The sequence below is a fragment of the Strix uralensis genome, chromosome Z, assembly GCF_047716275.1.
Source record: "Strix uralensis isolate ZFMK-TIS-50842 chromosome Z, bStrUra1, whole genome shotgun sequence".
In the NCBI taxonomy this organism is placed as follows: domain Eukaryota; kingdom Metazoa; phylum Chordata; class Aves; order Strigiformes; family Strigidae; genus Strix; species Strix uralensis.
This window is the reverse complement of record NC_134012.1, coordinates 14,530,736-14,553,507: the sequence shown is the minus strand read 5'-3', so window position 1 is coordinate 14,553,507 and position 22,772 is coordinate 14,530,736. Positions and strand designations below refer to the sequence as shown.

The 22,772-nt window shown below is 37.4% G+C and overlaps 1 protein-coding gene across 2 annotated transcripts in view; it reads right to left on the bottom strand.

Annotated features, from left to right (window-relative positions):
* HOMER1 (homer scaffold protein 1) overlaps positions 1–22,772 on the bottom strand; it is a 95,822-nt gene that overhangs the window by 27,534 nt on the left and 45,516 nt on the right. For both annotated transcript variants that reach the window (XM_074856516.1, XM_074856517.1), the window contains exon 5: positions 19,921–20,063. In XM_074856516.1, coding sequence (XP_074712617.1) covers positions 19,921–20,063 — 143 coding nt within the window. The remainder of the gene's footprint in view (positions 1–19,920; positions 20,064–22,772) is intronic.

Below are 22,772 nucleotides of genomic sequence, written 5' to 3'. Positions count from 1 at the left end.
ACTCTCCCAAATCTCTGATCGTTGGTGATGGCCATGGTATCTGGTACGTGTGTAACATCAGACATGTCCACAGTCAGAACACTGCATGGTGCTCTACTGTCAAGGCAAAGGATTCAAAGTTAGATATTTAACATCTACAGCATCCCTTAATTTGATCACTACCACAAAATACTCTTGGAACAACTGCTGGCTGGTGTCATACAACCTAACTGTGACACCCCTGATAATTAAAGTAGGAGTCAATGATCTTCAATACTTTTAGGCATTCTGACCAATTAACATTGGGCTGATCTCTTTTCTCATTGGGGATTAGTTACAACCCCAGTAAGTCACTGAGGAATAGCTTTGCTATCTGTCCATCTGTGACCTGAATAGAGTGCCAGAGGCTATAAATGTATGATTATCTTTCTCTGCAAAGTAGGTCACTTAAGGAAAATTAATCCAAAAAGCTCCAGTCACCACATTAAGCCAGATGGAAAAGGCTTGTGAAGGCAGGGAGCAAGTAGCACACATCAATGAGTTGCATTCAGAATTAAGTTATTTTGAGATATCTTCATGAAACAAAGAAACAACATCAAGAGATGTTTTCTGCTTTTTGACTCAGTATTGCTTATTCATTGTTTGCCAAGTTGTATGCTGTACAAAACATGGTTTATGTTTTATTTCAGATTTACAGAAATATGTGCAGAATTCCGCTTTATTAATATTTTATGGGGTTTAATATTGGATTCATTGCATAAAATGAATTAATTTAAAAATTGGAATTCTTACTATAGCGTAGTCATGGTTTCAAAGAACTGCAGTTACTCAAGAGCACGTAAATTCTTTTCTTCAGGTGTCACTATGATCTGCAATGCAGGTGTGTATGGTGAGCAGTACTGTCTGCGGATAGCAGAAATGAGGAAGAATTCAGCTGAGTAGAGAATGGAGTACTTTCACTACAAAATCTGGCATCTGGTATAGTAACTAAATCCATAAGACTTGACAAATATGAACAGAGCAGAGTCTCTGTAGCTACTGCCCAGATTATAAATAGTGGCATGCGTTGGAAGCAACCAGTCTGGTGGAGTGAGCATCACCAATCAGCAGGAGAGGTATGTCAACCAGCTAGTAACTTCATTAGCTGTGCTGGCAGCAATGGGTGACCCCTTCTGACAGCCTTGCTGGTGAGCCTTACGGATCAGCTCTTCATGCTTAAGGAAGCAAAGGAGGACTGTGAATGATCTGGTTCTGTTACAGTAGTATCTGAGAGCTCTAGTGAACTCAAGTAGATGTAGTTTCTTCTCTCTGGAAGTGTAAGGCAAATGTTTGGACTTATGTAAAACTCCTTGGTGCATTTAGGAAGGAATCCTGCACAAGGTCCTTATTAAATCCTCCATATGAAATAAGCTTCAGACAATGCTGAGATCTCAGGCTGGAAGGGTGAGGCTTCTGCAATGGGCTACGCTTGCTACTACCTCCACTGGAATGATGTGACTGTTCAACTAGATAGAGATGTTGACTCTGCTGGTACAGAGGATGAGTATAGCACCCCTCAGAGTATTCCTAAAAGCTCACAAAAATCGTCCTCACACTCACGCTGAGAGTTAAGCTCCTCACTTCATGTCCTGATTTAGAAGAAATTTTAAACAGGCATTTTGGGAATTTCACCCCTTTTCAGAGATTTTAAAAGGCATCTTCTGTGGCCATCTATTAAATGTGTAAAATTACTTCATGACAGAAAGGTTTAAACATGATGGTTTTAGTTTGCCCTGCTGCTAGTCCAGAGTACCATATGCCGTCAGTAACAATATAGAAATTTCTCCCTCTCTCTTGAACACTTAAAGCAAAATTGGAAACAGAAAGGGGCTTTGTCATTTATTTAATTATACCTAGTTAGGAGTCCTAGAATGAGTGGGAAGCTGAGGAAAGAGCAGTGAAGTGGATCAGGTCCTATCTCACCATTCCAGGTAGAGGCAAGAAAGAAAAGTGTTGTTCTGCCATTTTAGTCTTTGTACAAAGCTGTCTGCTTGTACAGGCCCAGTAGATTCAGCCACTCAAAAGACTGAACTTACATGCATGAGAGATACAGTTATCTACAGTATAGGTAAATAATTAAAGACCAGCAAAAGGCAGAAAGTTACAGTAAGAATGACAGCTTTTGTAAGAAGAAAACGTAAGAAACAAACCAAAATTGTCTCTTTACAGTTACTGCTTATTGTCTTATCTATAGTTGTGATTAACTGGACACATATAAAAGGAAGTCTTGATAAACTGGAATTTATTAAAAAAAAGGTAAATCCTCTCAAAGTTATAATCAAGAGGTAATTACCAGGAAATTGCTTTGAGTTAAATATTTTGAGTGAGGCCAATGAAAAACTAATATTCAAAGAGATCCTTATCCTTAATTAGAATATTCAAAAGAATTTTTAGCAAAGGAGGAAAGCTTCCCCGGGGAGAGAAGCAGGAACATTAACGGAGCATGAAAGATCTGTTCTTCCCTTTGGGTAAGGACTATCTACATGATCTCAATGGAGTTACATCAGCACAAAACCAGGTAAACATAGTTGTGAATAAGCTCTTTAGACTGTTTAAATGAAAAATTCGATCATAGCAAAAAAGATGAAGAGGGCCTTTGAAGCACATGGTACTTTAAATGAGGTGACTAATAACAAAGCCACAAACACCTACTGGAAAGTGAGAAAGGCAGCTGAATGGCTGAAATCAACAGGTGAGAGCATGACTTTTCTGAGAGTCTGTCATTCTCTACAAATGTTGAAGGTTTATCCAATCCAGGATTTATTGTTTTGCACACCCCTTTGCTCAACTCAGAGCTACAATATGCTTGAACTCCCAATTTATATGTCAGTGTAGAAGACAGAAATGCAGAAGCTTTTTCTGCAAATTTGGGCAGAGGAGTGCTTGTGGAGCTATTACAGATTTCTCTTTCAAGGTGTTTCATATATGATCTTTCACTTCTGTTTAGCCTTTCAGTTTGACCATGCGCTCAGATTCTGAATCTTCTAAAGTACCTGTGCGAAGAGTTTCCTTTCCAGTTCTGTTACAGGCAGTCCTGTTCTTAGGCATCTCTTGTGCTATGCTTTATCAACTCACTAGGGAAGGGTCAGTATCTTTGCAGACTTGAAGGATGAAGATGACCGAAGAAGTTGAGTAATGGTACAGACTCTTTCTACTATATAACAAACCACTATGCAGTGCAAATTAGTGGCTATACCCTATTTAGATCCACCACCTAAATACATGTTCTGTATTTTCTAATACAGCCTTCATTCATCACAGGGCCCATAGAAACCACCATGACACTGACCACCTTTCAATATGGATGTTTATCAGGGAGGAATAGACTGGATATTAAATTCTTTCTAAGGAAGGAAAAATTCACAGAAATATTCTCTATGGTAACCCAGCAAGGTGTTCCTGCAGAAGACAACAAAGCCAGAGGAAAAAAATGCCCAAGTGTGGTGATGTTCACTGCTTATTGAAACACTAAGAGAGAATAGCAACAGAAGAGCTCCTGAAAGACACTGCATGAAATGCAGAAGATTGGGCATTAACACAAAATTAATGCATCAGCTGTGATCCTTATCAATCAGGGACTTAGATCCCAGTTACTAATCCAAGTTAAAGTGGGGGACAAAGAGGAATCACTCTTCTCCACAAGAAACAATGAAGTTTCCAAGCTTCTTGTATTGTCTGCTAGTGTACTCTGGGTATGTTTACATAGGTGACATTTAAACTCTGTTTCTCATTAAACTTACACTGCTAAGAACAGTTCTATGCACGTCTTTTGTACACTGTATCACAATACAGAAGACTTGTATTTAACCTGAATCAGATTTCTCTGAAGAGGGTCAACTTTTATTTTAGTTTTATTCTTTTAAAAAGATTTCATTTTGTCTTAGTCATTTGATTTTATATAGTAAAGAGACACTAGGTTATCTCATCATGAAGGCCACAGAGCATTAACCAAAATCAGCAACTCTGTCTTGTAACATTTAGCCCTTTGAAAGAGCAAGCACAGCTAATTAATTTCTAGCTTTTTTTGCACTAAACAGTAAAACCTTGTAGACCTAACATTTATCACATAGTCTGAAAAATTAAAAAAATATTTGCCCTTGCTCCCTTACCGAAATTGCTTATTGGTATCACTGGAAGGAGTTTATTCTCACACCTGGGAGACCTTGCAGACCTAAAATTTTACCACATACTCTGAAAAAGTAAAAAAATATATGCCCTTATTCCTTTAGAAATTGCTTATTGGTATCACTGGAAGTGGTTTATTCTCGTGTCTGTAATGTATCTCATATTTTTCACAACTGATACCCAGTAAGTTTTCTTAGTGCATTAACACTAGGCATAATTCCTTGCTGTTGCTGTAGTGCTGAATACTTCAAATATTCCCACAAAACTACATTTTCAAAAGCAACCTATTTAGGAACTTATGTCCTATTTTCTAAAATTACTAGGTATTTGGCTGCAGAAAAAGTCAAATTGACTTGGGCTCCTATGGCACTTAATCACTTGATGAAAGCAACTAGATTATGTGGTTATTGTCAAGTCACATACCAGGACATGGTGACCCTGACACTAAAATGATCTGAATTACAACCACTTTCATTCTGGAACTCATTTGTACATACAAGAATTTAAAGCAGTTTAGCTGTAAATTCACACTCTGAGTTAGTACAGATTAATTTTGCTGAGGCCCCTGGATAGACAAAACCCCATGTTTCTTTCAAAAACCCCACCTATAACAACAATTTGTGTCTGCATTGAACCAATCCGCACTCTGTCAGCAATGTAACAGAGGGCTTTCATTCTGATGTGTGAGTGTTATTCTGATTTGAACAATTTCACTGAACTGTGCTCTCAATTACATCTTGGTGAGTTTGAGAGACTTCCCTAGCTTCACCACACCACCACTGTGGTAATAAGGACAAAGAACAACTCTTTTCCCAGTGACCATACCTCTGCCACTAAGTGCCACAGGGCCAAAAACCCCCGAGCTTCTGAAGGTCATGTGGGCTGGGGAATTCACACTCTATGCAAACCGCCCTGATCCACATCAGCTGGCCAGACAGATCCCAAGCACAATTTGCATATAGTCAGGTTTAGTGCCCTTTCATCTCTACAGTCTTCCAAGACTTTATGTGAACTGCAACCCTCCCATGCCCATCTGAAACACTTCTGGGCATGGAATGCACATCCGTGCTTTTGTGCAAGGAGAATGCCACACTGGTGGGTGGCAATGCAGCCCTCACATCATTGCAGATGGAACTGGAAAAGGGCACCATACAAAACAGTAATTGTGTCTTACATTCAAAAGGACACTGCATGGGTGCAGAAGAGGTCCAGCATCACTGCTATAATGTGTGGAAAAGGTTCAGTCCACAGCCCTCAGTACCAAGGCCTGTTTTATTTTTATTTAGCCTTAAAGATGTGACCTATGAGGCTGTTGCAGCTACAGGTCAATTCTATGGAGCTCAGCAGAGATTCTCAGCTTTGCAACGAGAGTGAAGACAGGAAGGCCTATCCTCTGAGCAACTGCACTCACATGTAGAGCAGTGAGGTGACTAAAGGGACCTCTCCAAACCCTGTAAATCTGCCACACACCACATGCAAGGCGTGGAGATCCTCAGCACAAGCCTGCATTTCTAGGTACTGTCACAGCTTTAACTGGAGTGTGTTATGGCTCTGCTGAAGACAGCAGCTGTTACCAGCCGCTGACTCTGAAAGACTTCAAGTGCAGCTTTTAGATCTTAATTGAACCTTCTGTTAGTGATACCACAGGATAGCTCGGCGTCTAAGACCCCTTAATGCTGGTTGCTGTCTTACTTTCATAGCAAACACTGAACTCAGCAGAACAAACATTATAGCTGTAGGGCCTCACAACTCCACTACCAGCTACAGAAAGACATTCTATAGAAATATTTGTTTGTGATTAGGCAGTTGCATAAAGATTCTGAATTTTGACTATTTGGCCTCCACCCAGCTAATACATTAGATTATCTTACAATATCAAATAATAACTACTGGTGCAATTCATTTTTGCATTACAATTGACAGTTTGCTTATCCCAGTAAATACAATGACATGCATTAATCACACAGCACAGGAGATGAACTGCTAGTTTACATGCTGCCAACAAAATAATTTTATTCTATTAAGGGAACAAAAGTTATGTGAAAGAATGGCAAATTTAATTAAGTTCCATTTATCTCCTGTGATAGTCATACAATTACTTAAGAGTCAATAGCCTATATATAAAGCTCAAACTAAACCATCTATGGAGCTGTCAGAAGTACTTTGAAGAACAAGCAGTAAGTTAGTTGCATGATCAGAGTAAAACATTTATTGACTATATAGGTTTGAACAAAACAACTTGCAAGTGAGTTGCAACACTTGTAAGTGGATACTGTAACTCATAGTTTTTTCCATCCCAGCTTCTTAGGGGCATGAAAATATTAAATTTGCCTTGTTTAAACTGGATCAATCCAACAAAAGACTAAATTTCTTGCACTATGTTTATCCTAGAGTCAAATTTACTAAAAAGAGATTACATGGATTAAAAGAAGATTAAATTTAATACATGGAAAATCTCTGATACTGACACGTTTTGTATGAATTACAGGTTAACACTCAGAAGCAGCCCCTATGTAAGCTTCTCTCTCTCCCCTATTGTAAAAAATTCCAGTTTTTAAGAAAAAACTAACATGGCACCTTCCTTAATTCACTGGTAGTTGCTTGTTCTTATTTACTCAGTCTAGACTAAGTGATCTTGGGTTTCCTTCAGCTTCTCTTCAGAATAATGCATAGAGCTGATGATTTGGCTCAAAACCTCAGCTGGAAGTTAAAAATATAGTTTATAGACCTGTTCTTCCCAATTCAACACTTAATTGACACAACAGTTTCAAGTAAGAATACAAAGCTTGACTCCCCACTTCTCTCCCCACTACATCTTACTTAACTCATCACAAAGACAACAGGGATGCCAAGAGTACGAAGTTGCACATAGATTTTGGTGGTTGTGAATTCACAGACAGCAAAACAGATGCAGAGCTCTCACCCTATGTGCCACAGCATTGTTTCAGCACGTTTGTTTTCTAGTATTGCGACCTCTATTTCACTTTCTCTGATAAGGCACCTAGACTAGGAAAAGGATAGGGCAAACAGCATGATGTGAAGACATTTAAAAGCCATCTCTCCTGAGCCACCCGCTGTACTGAACATAAGCCCAGCACAAATGATCCCTAGAGTGCTAAAGTAGAATTAAACAAGAATACTAAAATCTCTGGAGAGTTCAGAAAGAAGGTGATACACAATCGGTGTTATAATGTAACTAATTCAGTTTTAAATTTCAGAGTATTTCCTAAATAAAGTGAACAGCAAAATCACTGAGTCATACACAGAGATCAGTTAGATCACAGTTCGGGCATGTAGGAAACTGTTTTAGCTATCCTGTTAAAATTCAGGCTGACTTAATCTGAATATATTGACTATATGAAAAAAGCATCTGACTTCAGACAAGGAAGCCCTATCTTATTTCTATACCTATTTTCACTATAGTGAGGGGAAAAAAAAATTATTTTTTGTCCTTTGGCAAACTACACAGTTGGATAACTTACTACAATTCAGTCAATTCAGTTTCAGGGTTTTGATTTGTTTTGCTTTTTTTGACTGAGACATGTTTAAATAAAATTACTTCTTAATTTCCTGTGTGGTTGCAGTCTCCCAGAAGAATCATTTCCACTATTCTAACTTTAATTTTGAAACCAAACCCTTCGCATTTCATGACAGGAAGACAGAACATCATTACACCACAGTGTCACAGAGTAAAATCTGCAAAGGCAACAACCCTACAATCAAAGTTCATTAACACAAATGGACCACATGTGATGTTTTATTATTTTGTACTTAAGAGTCCTAGACATTCTGGACATTTTATTTCAGCACCTTCACCCAGCTCCAGCTTCCTTCATTTGCTAAATGGCTTAAAAGCTGATTTTAAAAAAGCCCTCTTACATTCTAGTTCATTGCTGATTTTTGTCAACCCAATTCATTACAGACAAAACTTGATGGCTGTTCGGTGTCATTGTGACATACTTTGATGATGCTTATGAATTGACAGTTGTCTGCATCTCACCAAAGTGCTATTCAACAGCTTAAATTCATCTCAGCAGAGCCCCCTGTTATATGATCAAAACAAACCGCTTTCTGCCTATACTACAAAATGTCACTGGCATCCACAGTGATATTAAAGGAACTCAAAAGATGAGACTCTTTAGGTACAGAAAGCTTCCCTAAAGCATACAGCTGACGGAAAACTACAGGAAATGTTGATCTTCATTTAGCTGTATTCCCCATTTTGTTTTTCAAGCTAACTCTTGCCGCAAGAGAAAATATTAAGTACTTCATATTTTGACAGACAAAATATTCCACTTCTGTTGTTTATGCGTGCCTGTCCCTAAACTCTACCTGAGTCTGCAGAAAGTAGGCCAATGTTATCAAAGTTCAACTGGGGTCAAGGGGTCTGCCAACTGCAATGTGACAGAAAATAATCAACACGATGCAATTATGTTCAGTAACACAACTTGTTCAGGTGGAGCCTGAATTCTGTTTGTGCATTCAGACACATTCTGAAATGGCTTACAATAAAGCAACTTTGGACTTTTACTTTATCAACAAGCTTTTACTCTAGTCTTTCGGGGACTTACGCTATCTGGACAGGAACCATGACCTGAAGAGCAGGGAGAGTGAATGAAACAGCCCACCAGGGAGCCACGTCAGAGTGACAGCAATGCCGCGTTACAGGACACTGTGTTGCCTCCATAGAAAATAAGAAGCACAACTCTGGATCATCATGTTGGTAGCAGGTACAATTTAAGGGTGGACCTGGTAAAGAGGGCTTAGCGGATGAACCATCTTTCTCAGGTTTAGATGTCTAAAAGCTAAGAGAAGTTAAGCATCCTCAGATGGCACTTTATCTGACCGGTCTTAGGTGCCTATCTGGGAGGAAATGCATCACGTGCTATGAAAGGCCCTCAGGCGCAGTTTTTTGACCCCAATGTCACGTGGAATTTGCTGGTTCTCCCACAGAGGACCCAGGCCACAGCATTCTCCAAAGGAATTACTACCTTAACTAGGTTTACTTGTAAAGCCTATCTCTAAATAAGGGAGAGATCTTTAGCAATCTTAATTCATCTGACAAAGACAACACACTCCAAAGAGTTAGTAAAACAGCATGGGTCTTTCGGATTAGACTTGAAACCAACCTTCTTACTTCATGTGAAAATTAAGAGCTCCTGGTCCTTGGTCCTACATCTGTTGCAGGGATGCAAAATGATCCCTCAAAGAATACACAGCTTATGAATTTCAGTCAGGTCTATTCCAGATAAATTCTAGAAAAACATAACTTTGATAAAAGCTATTTTTTGTAGAAGGGATTAATTTAAATATGAAACAATTTTTTAAAAATAATACACTAAGATAATACTCATGTTATGTATTTTTAATACAGAGAGTTTTCTAAATTGCTTTTCTCTGCTTTGTCAAACTTTAAATATGCATTCCTTCAAGAAGTGGGCAGAGGTAATCCATTTGGCTGAATCCTAGCAATAAATATCTAAGACCAGCAAGTGGCTTCAAGTTGACCATGATTTCTCTGCACCATGCAGACAAGTGTATGTTGGCTCTGAACTGGAGAAATCAACAGACACAGCACAGTTAGTACCTAAGCCACATGTGCCTGGGAGTGAAAAATATTCCAAGGGACAGAAACGTTCGCACAGATCTACCCAACCCTCCTTTCTGTGAAATTGCTGGAAGAACCCGTACCAGCTGCTCAAGGTACGGCTGCTAATGCTGAAGCTTTAACTATGGCATCAGAGAGGTAGCAAAGGAATAGGAGCTGCAGCCACCTCCTAAACTCATGCTCCATCTCTGCTTCCTTTTAATCCAAGCAGAATCTGGCACAGCAGCACATCTATCTCTTATCTTCAACAGGAAAAGAATCCATAACAAGTATTTATTTGTTGCCAGCTATCACTGGCTTTGACTTTCGTGGTCAATCCCCTAGGAGAAAGTTATCTAATTGATTAAAAATTAGCTAATTCTTAAGGACATACGGGCTTTATATACACCATCTAAGCACTTTAAAAATGGCAAAACTGATGGATCCAATGATCCATGTAGTGCATTTTAGATTAATCCACAATTAATAATTCACCAAGATTTAAAGTGGAAACGCTCCATGACTTAAGATGCTTGGCATCTTGTAACTCAGGTCAGGTGTAATGTAAATTCCCCTACACCATATCTAATAGTATCCTTGTAAATGACAGTAAGAATAAAATGAAAGACAAGCTCTTAAGCTGCAGAAGATGGTGCTAGCCAGACTGATTTCTGTTTCCACAGTGTACCTCGGCTCCAAGGAGATGGAGCAGTTAAGAATGGAGTAATACAGAAAAGACTAAAAGGAATATAAAAATCCATGAAGTAAATTGATCATTTCATCTCCAATGTGAGTTGTTAAAGGATGAAGATACATTTACTTATATTCCGCTTGGAAGTTTCAGAAAAATGAGTTCTACACTGTTTAAAGAATAGTAATTGTTCAGCCATTAATACTGTCATCATAGTTGTATATTTATCATCAAGCTTTGCAGATGGCAGTGAAACCATAACCACACAGAATATGTAAAATCGCAGAACTGCATATCTATCTATCTATCTATGCAGCTTCTCATATGAGAAACCCATGTATCTCATGATCTACCACTACACCTGAGATAACACAGAAGGCAGAGCAACTCAACAGTATCAGTAAGAGAAAGAACTAAACTGGTATCAATCAAATGTGTTCAATGGAGCTTGACCTTCACTAAAACGTACTCAGTTATAGACTTTTTTCTTTTTTTTTTTAACCCCTTTTTAAAAATATTCCCTTGAGTATTCCGCTGGTTACCCTCCCGTCTAAAAAACTTAACATATATCCTTTCCTTTAGAATAAAGCAGACAGATGAGGTACAGCCACACAGAGATCTCAGAAGAGTAGAGGAGCAGGCAAAACAGATATTACACCTGGTGCAGTGTAGAGGGACCAAAGTGATTTGTAAACACAAAGAGCCTACATTTGAAAAGAGCCACTAACTGAAAGGTTTAGGCCTTTTTTTTCTTGTTTTGATGGAGCTGGGCTTTTTTTTTTTTCTTTCAGGTGATTTAATCTTAGCTCCTGTCTTCTCAGTAAAGCAGAAAACTAATTCCTGGTACAGAATCACAGAATAGTTTGGGTTGGAAGGAACCTTTAAAGATCATCTACTCCAACCTCCCTGCCATGGGCAGGGACATCTTTCACTACAAGAGGCTGCTCAAAGCACCATCCAACTTGACCTTGAACACTTCCAATGACAGGGAATCTACAACTTCTCTGAGCAACATGTTCTGGTGTTTCGTCACCCTCACTGTAAAAAATCTGGATGAAGATATTCAAGTACTCAACTGTGGATGTTCCTTCTTTAAAAACACACACTTCACAAACATTCAAGAAAGTATGGCTTGGGGCGGGGGGGCAGGCTTATATGGGCTTTAGAAGAGTAAGGCTGTATTTTGAGAATATATTGTTGCTATGACCTGTAACATATTTTAATATATCAAAACTGAAAAAAAGCCAAGTTTTCCCTTACTTTCTGAGGGTTTTTTAAAGCTGTTTTTTAGCTTATGGGCTTTGAACCCAAAACTATTCAGCAACACTGTAATTTCCTTTACTTCTAGGGAATATGACAGAGGCATTCTACTATGACCACAAATTACACAAGTTCACCCATATTCTGTGTATTGATTTTACAAAATAATCCAAAATTGACAAGTGAACCTTGAGATGAGTAAAATGCACAAAAATAAAAATAAGATAGCGATGCAGATTGTTCTGTAGCATACTTAAGAGTGACCCAAAGGCCACAAATCTTTAATGATCTTTAATTTCCTTTCTCTAAAACTGTGTAACCTTTTCAATAATTTCTATGTGGATGGGAATATGTACCCTGAAACCCAAGTCTAGACTATTCTCCAGTTTCATAGAGCCACGTTATAGCTAGAGAGTCCATTTAGAGACAGAAAACAGTAAATGAACAAGTCTGGAAAAGTTTCTTTAGCTTTTGTCTGCTCACATAGTTGCATAAGCATTGTATTTTATGTTAGTAAAGGTAAGTGGACTAAATCTTGCACTTGAAATGAAGCAGCTACACGCTAGCCACAAGGAGCCTTTATCTTCTAAAGTATACTTCTGAGTGGCTGTTGGAGCATAATTTGAAGAGCTCTCTTTGGAGAGGCAAAGTACGTGTGTGTGCAGAAGGGTGAGAACTGTGTGATAACTCTTACCTGCAGAACAGACTGCCATAGGAAAGGCTTGTTACAAACAGTCAAAATTCCAGGCTCTGAAGAAAGCCCCCCCCACCTCCTCATCAAGAATTAATCCCAGGCTGAAGGTATGTGCATGAATGGTTCACGTTACCTTGGTTGTGAAATACCTTCATGCATCAACTTTCTTAACCAACGAGGAGGAGGCAGTGAAGTTTGAGTGATCAAACTTTGTGAAAAATATAGTTTGTCCTGAAAAACACCCCCCCTGTCTTTGTTTTTCACGAAAGGCTTCTCTTTTCAAGGGTTAAGACTGTTAAGAAAATTCATTTGAGACCCGGAGGATCAATAGCTATGTGAGGTTGGTTTTTTTTTCCCTGGTAACTTTAGGTGTTACTGGCTTTCTGTTTCTTTAATGGGTGGCTGAAAAATGATAAATATGCATTGAGGCTTCCAATTCAAACAAGGCATGACATTTGTACTTTCAAACTATTAAGTCTTTCCACAATTGATTTTAAAATAAAAAGCAATTCTACAATGTGGCTATTTCCGCTCAAAATTTTTCACTGTGTTTTTTCTGAAGAACAGTGCATGAGACCTGCTGTATTTCTTTGGTGTCTGTTCTCTTTGATACTCTTTTCAAAAAAAAATGTCTGAAAAGATACTGGTTATAGCTGAAAATGCTGACCTAACTTCAGCAAAATTTACCCAGAGAGATCTCTGGTGTATTAAAGACAATACCTCTGACTCCTTCATGGTGTCTGGGGCAAGTTCAGTTTGCAGCTTATCCTTACTTACTGGTTGAACAGTTTCCTATGATCTCACTACACAATATCACAAACACTGATGAAGTACGAGTAAAGAAAACATGTGGTATCAACTGTCTACATAAGATCTTCCGTAACTATCATTTTAATTCTTCTTGAAAAGATGATTGCATGTTTGAGCTTACAACTCACAAACAAGCAGATTCTGAGTAATATGTGTACAAATCATACAATAAAACAAGCCTCACAGACACTGCTCACAAATTTCAACAAGCATACACACTGGTATCAAAATGCACAACAGAAGTTGTTCATTATTCAAGTAAATTACTAGGAAAATCTAGAATAAACAAACTAACTTCTCCACCAATGCCTAAAAATTACAAAAAAGACACTGTGTGCTAAGAGTAGACTCCTAAAATGAATAACACATTTCAGAAAATTGTATTCTTGAAAATACCTAACAATATCAATGATTATGAACTAATGAACACAAGCAAAAAAAAACCCAAACCAACTCACCCTACAGAATCTGATTTACTGTTAAGTTTCATATATCTCAATTCACAGAGTCAATGTTTACAGTTGCTGAAGTATTAACAATCTTTTAATGTCATCCATACTTTGAATAGGTTCCAACACAATGGATGCATTTTAGAAACTGAAAGTTCATTCCTTAAGAAAGACAGGGTTTTTTGTGGGTTTTTTTAAATTTTATTTTTACTGGGCTTTTTTTTCTTATGTATGTGGTTAAAGGGGGAAAAAAATTACATTGTACAAGTGGTATGTTTTTGGTTTGGTTTTGTTTGCCTTTTTTTTTAATATAAACTGCATAAGGATTATATTACTCTTTAAGAACATACTTGACAGATATGTATCAAGTGTACTCACTTGTAACTTATATCATCTAATTTCAAACACCCAGCTCACGTTGTCTGAATCACCCCTTGGAGCTCTCTCTAAATAAACACCAGGAATTCACATGCTCCGAAGTAGTGCTTAGGTGCACAAGGGAGATGGTGAAATTACTCTCTTAAGTGTTAGGCTATGTTTAGTTTTGGCTGTCATCCATTCCCCCAGTCATTAAAATTAACTCTATTAGTTGCAGAATTTCTTCATTTTGAAGAGCTAAGCAACACATAAACCATGACCAGTCTTCCAATAGCAGATACAAGTCCTCTACACCTCTCCTTCCATTACTAGAGGTATCTTACGAAAATGTTACAAGATGAGCTCTATTATGCTGTGTTTGACATGTTACTGGTTTAAAACCATGTAATAGTTTACCATGTATTCCAAAGATACCTTAATGAATCTTCAGAAATTGTCACAATCAGGAAAGTCAGGGACATGAAAAAAAATTACATGAACACAAGGTAAGATCTTCCTTTCAGATTAGTAATTTCCTAGCAAGAACTTTTATTTTGAAGGATAACCTACTTGAGTTAGATCCCAGCACCTTCAGCAGAAGTGTAGGACTTTGGGAAGCAGCAGGAATTGGGTCGGAGGGGAGAGCAATCCCTCCCTGTGTGCTTCTTTCAGAGACCACCAGGCTCTTGCCGGTGGAGCACAAGGGGCCAGAAGTGAAATCAAGACCTATGTCTAAGTTGCTATATTAACCAGTTCTTTGCTTACACTGACAGCAGGAACATATCACCTTTGAGTTTCTTCTCTGAGTGTACCTCAAGAAATAATAATCTTTTCTCAACAGGGTAATTGAATTTACCAGAGTTCCTCCAGTGTGCCCTAAAATGTCACAGTTCATTACAGTACTGTGCAATGTGAAGACAAGTTACTGCCTTTTATGTTATAGAGAAATCTTTTTTAAAAGCCTGGCTTTATCAGTCTCCACTCTAGAAGGTTTTCAAAACCCAACTGGATAAAGCTTAGAGCAGCCTGGTCTGATATCACAAGTGTTCTTCGAGCAGGAGCTTGGATTTGAGAGATCCTGAGCTTCCTCACAACAAGAAATTATACCATGATCAGGTTAAATAATATTCAAAAACAGGAATTAAAAAAAAAAAGTAATACACACTCCCAGGACTACTTGGTAAGGAAGCTATGCATAACCCTATAAAGAACATCCAAATTTGATTTGAGTATAAATTCAAGTTACAAAACACCACAAAAATTATTAACTCAAAACTTTTCCTTAAAGCCAACTCAACAGTTCAGCATGATCCACAAGTACCATTACTGTAACATAACTAAAATATTTAAGCTTGTAGAAATGAATATTTTTAATACACAAAGTGAAAAATCTACTAAACAGATTTCTGCATACAACTTTTAATGAAAACTCAGTGAAGGAACAGGAGCTAGCAGCAAGACTTTTGTTTTTTCTTTGTTTTACAGCATTGGATTTACATGCAGCATTATTAAATGGTAAGCTATCTAGACAGTAACATATCTAAGATATAAACATCATTTGAAATAAGTCCATTTTCACTAAGCCAATGAGTCAAAATTCCCTATTAAAACCTTGTTTGAATACAAAAATAGGAATCTTAACGAACAAGCAACAAACACACACATATATATTGTCTGATCAAAACATTATGTAATAGAAAATCCAAGTTTATGTATTACAAGAAAAAATGAGGTAACAGGTTCAAGTCATGGTTGACAGAGAATTGAAGACTCTCAAGATTTGTCCCAGAAGAATCCTCTTACATTTTGTTTCTGAAAGTGTGTTTTATCAGCTTCATAATGTGCCAAAAATTAAATAAAGCTTGTTATAAACAAATGTATTCTCTCCAAGGGTGAAAGAACAAGTTCACCAGTTATCAAAAAGCCCCAAGCAGCAGTTGCAGAGTTCACCAGATACACTGTTCAGTTTTAGTATCTGAATTACATCTAAGGCTGAATAGGCCTAGTATAGTATTTCTTTGGGCTCATTCAGATGACCAGGAATTGTATACTATGCACCATCAAGATTAAAACTTTTATTTAAAAGCCAGTCACATCAGAAATAGTTAAAATTTTTAGCAACTATTTTTTCTCTCTAAACCCCATTTTATGATCAGTTTTCAGTTGGAAAAAAACCAAAAACCACAACTTAAAGAATGTGGAAAATATTCTTAAACAAGGAAAATGTCTGAGGAAACCAAGATTTACTTAAGAACAAAAATACGTACTATTTTTAGTCTTAATTATTTTAAATATTAGATTTGATTAACTAGCTTCTGGTAGAAAAAAGCCTTCCTGAACTAGCTATCATTCAGAAAAGGATTCATCAATGTCTCAGACAAGATTTTTAAAAATCCCAATGCCAGGCTTAGGCTACATTTTGCTTTCATTTGTTCTGACATTATTTACTCATTAAACCAGGGCTCAGGCTATAGTATATTATAGGATATGGAAGTTCCCAAGTAATATTACTTCGTAATTCAACATTAACCATCACAGATAGTTTAAAGAAGGGCAAGATGTTTAATTACAACAGTTTATCCTCCATGCAAGGCTCATAACTGTTTAATATCTTCATCCTTCAAGCAGTTGACTGGAGTTACGCTGCTTGTGAACAGCATTAGGACTTTCCAGATGAGCACAAATGAAAGCAACTAGACTTCTGCTCTGTTATGCTCATGAGATATGAGTGGGATTTTAAGACATATACTGGAGAATGTTCATTTCAATACTTACAACTATTTTCTGAAACAACAAAAAATTTGAGTTCCAATAACAAAACTCTGGTGAGTTAAGTAATGCTGGTTTTCTGCTTTTGGGTATAAGTGGTCAGAAAATAACTATAAATGCCAATGTAGTCTACATTTACACTGCTGAAATAACAGACCTCAATTACTTACACTAAGACATAAAAAACACAGCAAGAATGCTTGCAGAAAAGGACATATCTGGCCAGTGAGGATGTGTTATAACAAAATCAAATTGAACATTTTTCAGGTGTGCAGATTAAAAATGATAAGTAGTAAGATGTAGACTAAAGTATGACCTCCACATCTGTGATTTCTGACCTTGTTAACCCTTGCCAGGTCCTTTCAGTTTATAGAAAGACATGAAAACCCCTTACCTATATCACTGTTCCGACAGCAGCCCCCTTCAAGCCTTTCCCCATGTCCTCTGCCACAGACTCTGCATTCGGCTGAGCCTGCCAACCCTCTCAGCAGCAATGCACTTCCCACCTCACCAGCCACCCTCACTGTGCAGTGCCACGGCACCTCATCCTGCCCACAAAGCTCCAATGCTTGTCCCATGGCTGCCCTGGCTCCTGCCATGCAGCTCCACACATGCCTTCCCTGTGCTCCAGCCTACACTGAGGATGACTCCTTCTGGTTATTCACAGGATAACTATGTACTATCAATGCCAGAGCAGACTATAGCTTTCCTATTTATGGAAGAAATTAACTTGCTATGGTACTGTTATTTCAGTGAAGCATAGCCAGCCTCAGTGACTCTCACGTGACCTACAACTGAACTCATGGGAGGGAAGACCACAATTCCTTTTCTTTTGAAAAGCACCTAGCAGTTGATTAACAGCTCCTGGAGCAAAGGCAAATATGTAAAAGAGCATTGCTACCAACAAGACAACACTCAAATGCCCTTCCAGCATTACGTCCTCAACCAAGAGCACTAGCTAAACTTTATCTTTGCTGAAACACAGGGTGCAGGGGGAAGAGGCTCACAGATTGGCAGGAGTTACCAGGGTGCACAAGAAAAGGGCTCAGTTCCGCAACTCCTCTCCATTGCACATGTGCCACCAACACACAACATCATCATCAGGACAGGGAACAAGGAGGAACACAATACCTTTCTGTACCCCTGCCACATGAAAAGCCCAGGAGTCTCCAATGATCTGGGTGTAAATTTTTAATTTTTTTTTTTTCTTTTAAATCAGGGCAAGCAGACTGCCTGCAGAGAGCATCCTTTCAACCAGCACAAGCAGCCAGGTATGTCTACCTGGTTACCGTTTTAGTAGATGAAATGCCTCTACAAAAACATGACCATTTAACTAGGACTAACACAATTGTGGAGGCTTCACTTTCCATCTTTTTCATGCATGTGTTTCATGCATCTCTATTATACTATTATTATATAAATATATTTATCATAAAAACCTTATCTAGTCCAAAATTTAATTTATTTCAAAATTTGCATTTTATTTAAAAATTTGCATTTCCTTCAGTAATAGCTCACTAACAAACTTCAAGCTACCATTAGCAAGACAAAACTCTGGTCTTACAAGAATCATCATGAGAAGTGACCCTCAAAATGCAGAGTTATTGTCAGAAGACCAATTCTAGCTAGTGGTATTTAACAGGACAAAAAAACAAAACCCAGCACACACTGCATATGTGAAGTAGATAGAAAAATGCAAAGCACGTAGAAGTTTTCTAATCTCTATTTTACACCATCAAAAATTACAACTGGATAGTTTCAAAACATACATTCAGTTGTGCTCAATGCAGAGCAAAGCATAGTTACTATATTGGAGTCGTGGCTTAATCCCAGCCAGCAACTAAGCACCACGGAGAAGGACAACTGGTATACCATAAAACATATTTACATATGCAGAACAACAGGGTAGATCTTACAGCTATCATCCTTTGAAAAACACACACTAGTGCTCATGTGTGGACTTTATCACAACTCTTTTTCACAAAAATATTGATAGAGAATTCCAACACACAAACAGTTTAAATGAACTCATTACAGAACACTGATAGATGTGCAACATCTGTAATACTCTTTCAACATGCACATAGCACTCTTACAAAGCACCATTTCTTCTAAAACATAATAGATGCACTGGTGACAGTTGAAGTATAAAAATAAACACAATCACTCTGTTAAAAAATTAGTGCAAAAGTATAATTTTTTTTCTCATTTAAAAATGTATATTATTTTTTCCAAAGACTTTTAATAGTATTATTCTCTTACAAAAATCAAGAAGTCCTGCACAATTCCATCTCTGCTCATGCTGAATATTATGATGTATCTGATGTCCTATATTCCCCTACCTTTGATCAAGAGCTCTTAAACTCTTTAAACTGAATTAGACAATGTTTAAAAAAATAAATCTAGTATTTCTAGCTCTGTTCTAAGTTTATTAAATGTTTCAGTTACTCTCCATGGTCTCAATATATTATATGTTTTATTGAGAGTGACCCATTTACAATAATTTCTAACTGGTGAGATATATCCATCTTAACTCATTATTTATGTCATTAAATAAAAAGTCCTAGCTTTCTTAAAGAACAATAGAGCACAGCATCCCTAGTGCAATGTATTATAATTCAGTCTGAAGCAGAACTACACTTCTCCCATATTTCGAAAAAAAGTTGAAAAATGTTTTCAACTGTCAGAGAACTGTTCAATTAAAGGCTGCTTTAAACTTCGTAATCCAGAAGTGTTGTAAGAGTCCCTTTTCTTCCAACAACTCGTCAATGAAAGGTGGACATCCAGTCCTATCAGTCATTTAAAGAATGTGTGCAAAGATAATTTAATTGGAATATTCTATGAAGCAGTTAATTTTACTAAGATCTCAGACACTGAAATAATGCTTCCTGTTAAAGGGACACCTACACTAACCAGTGTTCAAAGGCTCACATTAAGCTGATTAAACTATAACATAACACTGCCCCAAATCTTATTCCAAGATATTTTCTCATATGTGTTTTTCTTCTTAAAACAAAGATTATATTGCAAATCTGAAAGCAAGTCCAGTTTTTTGGGAGGGTTGGGTTTGGGTTTTTTTTCACACAATACGGAAGAAGGTCCCTTTAACAAGGAAGGAGACAGGTATCACTTAATCAGGATGTGGGAATGGAATCTGTACCTATGGGTAAATGGCAATGCGTTCTGGGTTGGTTCAGCCCTTGGTTCTGAGTTCTGCGTCACTTCCGGTGTAGCTCTCTCGTCATCTGTCCCGTTAATACTTTCCGGTGTTAAAGGAGACTGAATATCCCCTCCGGCTGATTCCTTAAGTAAAACAAACAACACATTAAAATTACAAAGTGACCTGTTCAGGAAGGCTATGTGCATATGAGCACTAGCATTAATTTTTAAATGATACACAAATTGTAGGTAATACTAACGTTAGGCTCAGATTTCCAGCATCCCTCGTATTTCATCATGTGAATTTAATTCAGAAGTATATTACCATAAGATTCACATTATCTTGTACAAAACACAACTGACCCATGGATTATTTGCAAGTATCCAGCCTCCTGCTTATTACAGACCTCTCTCTCTCCTCTCTTACCTGTATTACATTCAGCCCTCATTCTGCTACACAATAGGTGACCACTGACACCCAGGATTCTTGTCTCTTACTTTATATTCTAGCACGGTAAAAAAACAGTTCTGATATTTGTTTCGGAATCTAGCTTTCACATTGTTTATTAACCAAAGTGAACAGTGGAAGGGCTATTGGTGGTGCGTTCACAATTTCACCTATGAGCCATCTGTAAAGGACACTTTTTCATCAGAGTCCTTGCAAAACTTTTGTAGGCATGTTAAGCCTGGCCTAACTCTTGCTGGTCATGGTATTATCTAGGAAGGAGAATACTCCAGCTATACCCAGGCAGCTTCCACTATGCCTGTGTAACAGGACACCTGAAAAACTTAATGGCTTCCTCCCAGCAGAAGGCACTGATGCAGTTTTAATCATCCTTTATCACGCCAACATGTACATTTGTGTCTTGGCCAACAAACACCATTTGTTGATTTCTAGTCACCAAAAAGTACTTCTTCTTTATACAAAGTACACCCTTGTAGCCCACATCCTAAGTTAGAACATTACAGGCTTTTCAGCCCCTGTATGTGGTTTAATTTTAGTATTTTCTCTCCTATATACATTATTGCAGGAGACAAGCGAGTCATGTAAGCTAAGTAGCTCACCTCAATTTTAAAATGTCTTAGTAGGCTTTTAGTAATCAAGTGGTAACATTTTACTCTAAGATAGAAGAGTTTCATGAATAAAGTTCAATGGATGTCATAGAGTGGTGTCTATACAGCAGAGGGCCAGCTGTATTACAGTATTACCAAAAGCTAAGCATCTCCTATGGCCACACAGCCTTATACCATCTGCATCAGCAACAGATAGAACTGCTGTATAGTATTATAAAATTGAAGTACAAGCAGAGTCTCTGGAAGGCCAGCAGGTCCTCTTCCCAGCTCTTTGACACTCTGTATAGGAAGCTGAAGAACAGCAACCTTAGAAGGAATTGCGAAGTAGCTGAAAATGGTCATGATCTTACAAGATCAGGGTTTAATTTTGAGCTTCCAGTTGTAGCCTTCAATTAGTTTACAAGGATAAGGCTTTTTGAAAGCCAGTATCGAATCTGATCCTTCATCTATAGGAAATGTTGTCCTTGAGTCTGAGATTTAACTAGATGGAAAAACTCAGTTCTTTTAAAGAAAGTAAGATCTGGCTGTCATGATCACCTTCCACATCTTTCTGGTGTCCCTTAACCAAAAACATTGTTCAACAGTTTTTTTGCACTTTAAATTACATTAAGCATTTGCAACACAAGTGTCATGATTTTGCTTTTATTCTGTCATATTTCTCACTTAGTGAGAGATATGTATCTTACCACAACTTTCATTAGCGGGTGATACAACATTTTAACACTGACTTGAAGTTCTATTATATTTAGTACTCATCAGGTAATACAATGCACATGCACCAGTGTCTCCATTCTGCACCTTATTAAATTCCTGCTGATTAGAAAGCAGAAATAACTAGCTGATTTAATTCCACAGATATAAAGTGTTATTTACAACTAATTTTTTTATTCTATGAATGCAAACTGTTACCTACTTTCAGGCAGAATCTTGTTAGTTTATACTCAAAACTATTATCTTAAGTGTTAACACTTTAAAAGGCAAAATTAAATCAATTTTTACAGAACAATTTTACTGAACTGAAACTGAATTAAAATTAAGTGTGAAATGAGAGCAGAGGTGTCAAGATAATCAGGCAAATGAATTATTTTATACGTATTCTATGGTTTTGTTTATTATCCTCTGATTTGATAAACAGTTTCTACTGACATTAGATGAAAGCCTTTATGGACCCAAGAGCTTCTCTTTTAATTGTTCCTCTTCCCAAACTACACTAGATATTCTAAAAAATACATACCACATGCTACAAAACCTGGATGGCTTGTATCTTTAAGCTAAAATTCCTACAATGCTATTATTAGATACATAAAGCCAGAGCCTACTTATTAAAATGTTTCAAGTGTAAATGCATAAAAACTATTTCAACAGAAGAAAAACAAATATGCAAGTTCCATCTAGGCTTATTTTTCAGTAAAGCACTTTCATAGACTTCTAATATGAATGAAATTCAAGTGACAAAAATTAATGCAGACAAAACATCACAGGTTATGTAATACCTTAAGGTTCACTGCCTGCAAACTCATGAGGGGCTGATTTTGTATGTACAAGAGAAACATCAGACTCTAGTATGTATTTCTTCCACCAATAATACAGGTTAATCGGTGCTCTCACACAACCACAATTATCCCTGCCTCATAAATAACTTATTTGCAGCCAACTACAATGAAGCTGGCTATGAATAAAGCACGAAGACAACAGAAAAAGGCACTTAGGCTGAACAAAATTTTTACATATGTTTACAAACAATATGTTCCCATTTTATATTATATTGAGCAACTGATG